An 8,331-nucleotide genomic window follows, 5' to 3' on the forward strand; every position below is an offset into this window, starting at 1 on the left:
CAAGGGTTCTGTTTTGGACAGAAATGCCTATTAGATTAGATCTCAGGACATATATAGAAGTCTCTTTTCTATAAATCAGTATCTTTTGATTTTTGTCTTGTCAAACTATAAGCTCAATAAACTAAGAGATTATATATTTGTATAAGTTACGTGGACTTTGCTTGATGTTTTACAGTCAAACTTCTGAGTCCTAAAATGAACAAAACCTTATATAAGACAGAGGGAATGTGATTTTAACCAAGATTATTGGTGGTTGTATGTATCACATATAAAAGTCATGCTGCCCACTTTGTATGAAAAGAAAATTTTATTTTAAACACTAATGGTGCAAAAAGCAATATCCAAAACATTTAATCTATTGACTAAAGCCCACTCTGTTAGTATCTGTAGGATTATTAAGGCAAATAACTCACAGGTTCTGCTTTTAATGATCTTTCAATTAAAAAACTTCTATATTGCATACATAATCAAAGGGAATACATCTCCACATAATAAACATCCCAAAGTTTAAGTAGATTGCTATATGAATTTAACTCAGTGGAAGAAAAGGTGGAATCTTGTTAGCATGGTAATAAAAAGCCTTAAGTCAGAGGATACAATTTTTCTGGGCACTTTGAATTTTTATAGGTAGGTTAAAATGAGGGCAATTTCAGATGGAGAGAATGGCAGCAGTAAACATACAGAGCGAGCAGTCCTAAGGATCAGCGAGGCAACGGCAAATCAGCTTTTTCACTGTAAGCATAAGACAGTGATCACACATTCATTTGTTCACGAATCTATAAATGTCAAATAAATACCTCGTCTTCTAGTCACCAAGGCCCTAAAGTACATATTACTTGTATCTTGCCCTCAGGGAGCCCACAGTCTATTAGAGGAGACAGACATGTATGGGAAAGGCTAAGGAGAGTTCGTATATTATTCATTGCATGGTATTAGCCAAGCACTGAATAAGGCATGTTGCATTTTTTTCTTATACAATCCTCAAAAACCTTCCACCATTTAGAGACTAAAGTCCCCATATTATGTAGGACAAATAGAGATTCTGATATAATTTATAATGTTAATAATTTGGAGAATTAAGAGTTTGTAACAACCTTGTGTGGTTTTTTTGGTTTGTTTATTTTTAACTGTGTCACCTCAAATAAATAAAATACACTGTAATGAGAAGTTAGTAGATGTACATGTAAAAATCTATAGAAAGTGTAAGAGAAGGGAGAAGAAACAGTTTCTTCCAGGAGGAGCTGGCGAAATGGAGAAAAAATGATGTTTGTGAAATGTGATGAAAATAAGAGGTGACATAATTAGGACCAAAAGTCTTAACTTGGAAATTTTAACAATGGTTTCCATAAAACTTAGACCCCAGTTTCTTCTTTCAAACCCCATCATCTTCCAACCCCTTGCCCTCAGAGAACAGACCCCATCTTACTCTAAAGAGGCTATTGTGATCAGGGAAGGGTGAGATGAGGGGAAAGGCTAAGAGAAAACAGCAGGAAGACTGGGAATTTGGAAATGGGGGAAGGAGACACTTCAGAGCAGTGTGTACTGTAATGCAAATAGAAATTTTGTTATGGTATTGCAGGTTTTTAAGAAACTCATATGTGGGTCGGGCACGTGGGTGGCTCAGTCCCTTAAGCATCAGACTTTGGCTCAGGTCATGATCTCACAGTTCTTGAGTTGGACCCCTGTGTTGGGCTCTGTGCTGACAGCTCAGAGCCTGGAGCCTGCTTTGGATTCTGTGTCTCCCTCTCTCTGCCCCTTTTCTGCTCTCACTCTGTCTCTCTCAAACATAAATAAACATTAAAAAACTTAAAAAAAGAGATAGTGTATTGATATATTTTCACAAACAGAACATATGACTCAAGGTGCTTGTTTATTGGACTTTAGTGTTTCTAAATTATTGCTGATGAGGAAACACTGCTTTTTAAAAACTTCCTGAAGTTCTTTACTATGGCTCTGAGCGTAGAAGCTACAATCTTCTTTTGGGGTAAACTCACACTCCACTTTGAGCAGCACCATCCTGAGGAGTACTTTGAGTTAGGTACCCCTTCATGTTTATTGAGAGGTTGCTGATCCATATGGAAGAAGGAAATGAATAGACACAGTCAGTGTTGTAGCAAGACAGGAGCTAAAGAGGAAAAGGGACATAAGGAGGCCCATGTGAAGGGGGATGGCTAGTAGGTACCGAGAACAGTAGTATTTAATACTGATTTATTTTTCTTCATGATCTTAGTGCCTTTAGGTTATATTCAAGCTTAAATAAAAGTGTTAAACATGTGGTTTTGTGAATGTGGATATGAGGGAGACTTATGTTTATTTTTGTGGGTAAAATGTACTGGTGAGAGCTTGACACAGAGATATTCAAGATTACCAGAGAAGAATGATAGAAAATTTTGTTTTATTTTTTTATGTTTATTTATTTTTGAGAGAGTGCAAGTGGAGGAGGGACAGAGAGAGAGAGAGAGAGAGAGAGAGAGAGAGAGGCACAGAGGATTAGAAGCAGGCTCTTCATTGACAGCAGCAAGCCCAGTATGGGTCTTGAAATCACCAACTGTGAGATGGTGACCTGAGCCAAAGTCGGACACTCAACCAACTGAGTCACCCAGGTGCCCCTAGAAAAGTAGAATAGTCTGGCATAAAGTGAAAATCAGAGACTGAGAAAGTAGACAGGATTCTCAGAAATAATTGGAGAGGTGACTGGAATGTGTGTAGGCACACCAAATAGAAATTACTTAGTTGTTAAAGGAGGAGAGCCCCTGAAGGTTGGAGACCTTGGGGCTACTTAGGTAATGTAATTTTACCTCAAAAATATGAGTGGTGAGGGTGTACAAAGAAACACTTTAGGGGCGCCTGGGTGGTTCAGTCAGTTGGGCGTCCAGCTTCGACTCAGGTCAAGATCTCACGGTTCATGGGTTCGAGCCCCTCATTGGGCTCTGGCCTAACAGCTAGCTCAGAGACTGGAGCCTGTCTTCAGATTCTGTGTCTCCCTCTCTCTCTGTCCCTCCCCTGCTCATGCTGCCTCTCTCTCTCTCAAAAATAAATAAAACATTAAAAAAAGTAAATGCTTTAGTTGGGACTATATAATTGTTACATGATGAAAATCCAATTCACGCATATTTTATAGAAGGCTAATGTATTGATTCATGTATCTAAAAAGAATAATTGTGAACTGACTATAGACACAGCTGGATCAAGGAGTTAAAATACCAGGACACACACAGTGTCCCTCCTTCTGTCAACACTCCTTTGCCTCTCAGACTCCATGCACTTAGTGATAAAGTTTGGCTCCAATCTTACATTTTATCAGTTCAGCAATCTTAGCAGGAAGAGTGCCTCTTTTCTTAATCTGAGACAGCATTCTTAGGTTGAATCTGATTAGCCTGGCAGAACTCACCTCCTATGCTGAATGAATTACTGTAACCAGAGGGATTTGCTTTAATTGCCTATTCCTTTGTTTCAGATGGTACCACTATTTCCAGAGGTCAGCTCCCTCCAGCACACATGGACTCACAGGGAGGCACTGCTGAATATCAAAAGAAATGGTACATTTTTTTTTTACCAGAAGAGGGGATACTAGACAACCAAACAATAGATGTCTAGTTTAAACTGAGAAAGGAGACCAGAAACAGAAGGAAAGTGGAGTAACAAAGTAGACGGATAAGGGGAATGGAAAAGAAGGAGGAAATGGGGAAGTGAAGAGAGGGAAAAAAACAAGGAAAAGAGAGAAGAAAGTTGAGAGGAGAGAGATTTATCTTGAGGAAAAGCCTCGTAACCTGTATGGGACCGAATGGGAAAGCTGCATACAACTAGAAATTATAGCCTAGACACTATTCAGAAGGCTTACATGAGGCTTTTGAAAAGAATGTAAATTTTATATTTGGATTTATGAGCAGATAAGTTCTCTCAATATTGGGTTCTGTGACTTTGTGAACATAAAAAGTCTGATCTCAACATGCAGGATATCACGTGCTTCAAAACCTTTTATATTTTCCGTAGATGCAGGTGTCTGCTCAGGACTTTCTTCACAGCCTCTTTCACCTCTTTATTCCTCAGGCTGTAGATGATGGGATTCAACATAGGGGTTACCACTCCATAAGACAGTACAATGATCTCATCAGATGCTTTTGTGTCTTTTGACTTGGGCTTCATGTACATAAAAAGGGCTGAGCCATAGAATAAGATCACCACAGTCAGGTGGGCAGAACAGGTAGAAAAAGCTTTCTTTCTCCCTTCAGCAGAATTAATTCTCAGGATGGAAGAGAGGATAAAAACATAGGAAATGAAAATTAACAGCAGAGGAATCACCAATAAAACAATACCCCCCACTGTCATGATGAACACGTTCATGGAAATATCTGTACACACAAGTTTGAGAAGGGCCAGGATCTCACAGGTAATATGATCAATGACATTATTCCCACAGAAAGGCAATATCATTGCCATGACTGTTTGCACTAAGGAGGTCAGACAGCCTATGATCCAGGACCAAGCAGCCATGTGCACATAGAGCACCCTGTGCATGATGATGGGGTACCTCAGTGGGTTGCAGATGGCCACACATCGATCATAGGCCATCATAGCCAAGAGGACACACTCAGTGGAGCCCAACCCAAGGGAGACAACCATCTGCAGAGCACAGCCCATGAAGGAGATAGATTTTCTTCCAGACTTAAATAATATAAGCATCGGGGGGATGAATGATGATGTGTAGCAGATGTCCAAGAACGAGAGGTTTCCAAGGAAGAAGTACATGGGGGTGTGGAGGCGAGAATCCAGTATGATGATGAAAATGAGGAGGCTATTTCCCAGCTGGATTATCACGTACATGATGAGGCAGAGGGTGAACAGAAGAAGCTGGAGCTCTGGGTATTTGGAAAGTCCCACCAGAAAGAATTCGGTCACAGCTGAAGAATTCCCCATCTTCTTGTGTCCATGTCACATTCAGGGTTTAGAAAAGGGGGAAGACTCAGGGAAATTTAAATTTCTGATGTGGATTTATCAAATAATTTTCCCTTCCAATATTTTTTTTTTTTGTCCTTGGGAGGAGTTGTTGAGGAGAAAGGTGTGAAAGAGGAATAGCTATCTTTCTGTTCAGAAAAGGTCCCAGATGAGTGGGGATACTTTCTAATCTAGAGTGAATAAGAGGAAGCAAAGGCAGTAAATTCACCAAAAACAATCCATTACACAAAGCCTATCTTAATCCCCTTTCCTTCCACTTTTGCTATATCTCCTCCCTGTAGGTCTCAAGGAAGGATTGTTGGGCAGATTTGCTTCACAGTAATCTTCATTAGTCCTTCCACAAATGACATCCTAAGAGAGACATACAATCTAAGGAAAAGCAATGTGCTTGGTATGCAAAACAACTTCATGGATAGTCTCTAGGTCCTTCTTCAACCAAAGTGTCACCCCTAGGTCCCTCTAATGTAGAAATTCTGAAGGCACTACTGATACCCTCAATGCTCTGAAATGGCCATGCTGAATTTCTTTTACTTCCCGGAAAATACTGCATATCCTCTTTTTCCTTATGCTTTTGTGTATGCTGTTCTGTTAATCTGGAAGGGCCTCTCCCAATTTAGATAGTATCTTTTCTAGCAATGGTTGTTTGCCTCCTAATCTAAATAGGGTAGTGATTATGTGTTGTCACTGAACCCAGTACCTTCCTCACTTACTCATTTATGCAACACATTCTATGTCACATGTACTATGATGTGTAATAAGGGACTCATGAGTAGTGGATTTTCAAAATTGAAGCTGAATCCTGAATGCTTATGATAGTATTTTATGCTTTTAAGAAAAAAATAATGTGCTGTATAATATGTTCCAATGTGAAAAAGTTATGGAACACTTTGCAAAATATTTTCACAAACTACAATTACACAAAATTTTTAGAGTACAACTATGGTCAGTCCCATTTATGAATGCATATGTAATGAATAAAACGTGTATCCAAGTTACATACTAAGAATATGACATTTATTTTTATTAAAGCATGAAATTCTAAATTAATGCTTGGAAATTAAAAAATAGAATATTTTCATCTATCTAGATGCCAAAAAGCAATGATAGAACATAATACATATTGCTAAGATGATAAAGATGATCTCTTTTAACCTTTGGTCAACATAATTTCAAATGGTGAGATCTGGAGATGTTTCCCAAAAAGTCATTCAAAGTTTAAAGTTGCATTATTATGATTACTTAACATTCCCTCCCCGCCATTCAACAGTAGATTAGAAAAACAAATAAATGGCATTACATAAATATTATATGTCAAGGTCAATCATTCATGATAAGTGTTATAATTTTATTTCTCTGGCATGTTGTGGTTATGATAAACACATGAAAATATAATGTCACATGTAATATCACCACTGCAAATTGTAGTCTTGAAGAAGAGCTAAGGATAAAGGACAATGCTGATGGTATAACATTACAAGAAGAAAAAGAATTTTCTAAATAGCATAAATGATTACTATATATATGTGTATATCTATATATCTATATCTATATGCCTATATAGATATATGGATATAAATATATATCTGGCTCCAAAATTTTCACTTAGTTTCTTCTAGACTATGGGAATTGGGACATTAATAACTTTCTTTCTATTCTTTATGTTTTCCAAATATTTCTTAATTAGCCTTTATTTTATGGTTATAAATATCAGAAATAATACTTTCAAGTTCTTCTTAGAAGCGAATAGTGCCTAGGACATCCAGAGACTTTGCGCCAGTCTTCTTTAAAACTCAAGTAGAAAATAAAATAGTCCATGGACAGGAAATTGGACAGGGGCTCTATGTTGCTTTATGTTACAGAGATCAATTTAATGCCCTTTAGTGTTCCAAGTTCAAACTTACACATATATCCACTATCAGCAGACATATTGACTTAAGGATTGGAAAAAGGATTCTAGAACTCATTAATTAAATGTGACCAAGGTAGGTGGTGCAGAAAGGATGCAGTATAAAGAATCTGACAGTATCACAAGAAATGAAGGAGATACCTGGTATGTAGGAAGGAGGATAAGAAACTTTTGGTATCTCTTTTGTTGTTGTTGTTGTGCTCTACAGAGGTAGAATTTCAGTTTCTTGTTGTCCAAGTTTTGTTCATCTCATTCCAAAGGCCTGCTCATTAGATATGTCCTCACCGTTGGCCATCATCTGTGGAAAGAAAGGAAACTCTGCTTGAGGATTATGGATTGTGAAGCATTCACCCTTTTCTCCCCATGTTTACCAGTAGAAGAGAGGAGGAGTTTGTAAAGCACAAGTACTTACCTCTACTCTCTGATATTTTTGTTTTTTGAGAGAGAGAGACAGACAGACAGAGAGGGGGAAAGAGAAGGAGACACAATATCCAAAGCAGGCTCCAGGCTCTGAGGTGTCAGCACAGAGTCTGATGTGGGGCTTGAACCCATGAACGGTGAGATGATGACCTGAGCCGAAGTCGGCACTTAACCAACTGAGCCACCCAGGTGCCCCACTACTCTTTGATTTTAAGTCAAGGAACATTTTGAAGCACAGCACGGCACACTTAATATTACATCTATATCCTGTACCCAGTTTTTCCTACTGTTTATGAAGCACCTTTGTTCTGTGTAATACAACACCTCTGGCAGGAGATCCCAAATGCTTGCTCAGATATGTGACCCTCTAGGAGCTCTGGAAGGTGTTGATAATAAGCAATACTGGCTGAGTTAGAAATAGGTCCTCTTCTCCATTTTCAGTCTTGAGAATTATCCTGAGGATTTTCCTCACTAGCATTACTGTGTGGGTACCAAATCAATTCTTTGTCACCGGTAGCACAGCTGAAGCTTTTTAAGCTCTTATCTTGGAGGAGCCCCTGTCTGACCCGGAGGCTTACTTCTGAGATTGATTAGAACATGCTATCTAATTATTTCTAGGCTTGCGCCATGGGACTTAACCATGCTTCAAGTCCTTTTATCCTTTTCTTCTTATTGCTGGTAAGTTATCTTTATGGAACAGTACAGTATTTTAATTGTAACAACAGTTGTCTTAGAGATAGGGGCCTAGAGTTCAGTCTTACTCTACGACTTGATAGTTGTGCAAACATTGAGCAAGACAGCTAACATATGCATAATTTAAAATGAGTTAACATTGCTTACTTTATAGAGGTTTTGTGAGAGTTAACATAACATACTTAGAAGATCTGAGAACAGAGGGAGTGCACAATACAAGTTAGTTTAATCTGAACTGTTAGGCGGCCATTTTAAACTTTTCCCATGGTAAATAAAAGCAACTAAAGTGATTTTATAAGTATCCACGATACTTACTTCCCCCAGCAGTAACTCATTTCCCAAGATTTTCCCTGCTT

General features: G+C 38.4%; 2 protein-coding genes across 2 annotated transcripts in view; one reads left to right on the plus strand and one right to left on the minus strand.

Annotated features, from left to right (window-relative positions):
* LOC115276682 (olfactory receptor 13C9-like) overlaps positions 1-8,331 on the plus strand; it is a 136,476-nt gene that overhangs the window by 27,138 nt on the left and 101,007 nt on the right.
* Positions 3,979-4,917, minus strand: LOC115276681 (olfactory receptor 13D1-like). The gene has a single exon (XM_029920746.1). The coding sequence runs from the start codon at positions 4,915-4,917 to the stop codon at positions 3,979-3,981; it is 939 nt and encodes a 312-aa protein (XP_029776606.1).

This window comes from Suricata suricatta, chromosome 13, assembly GCF_006229205.1.
Source record: "Suricata suricatta isolate VVHF042 chromosome 13, meerkat_22Aug2017_6uvM2_HiC, whole genome shotgun sequence".
Lineage (NCBI taxonomy): Eukaryota > Metazoa > Chordata > Mammalia > Carnivora > Herpestidae > Suricata > Suricata suricatta.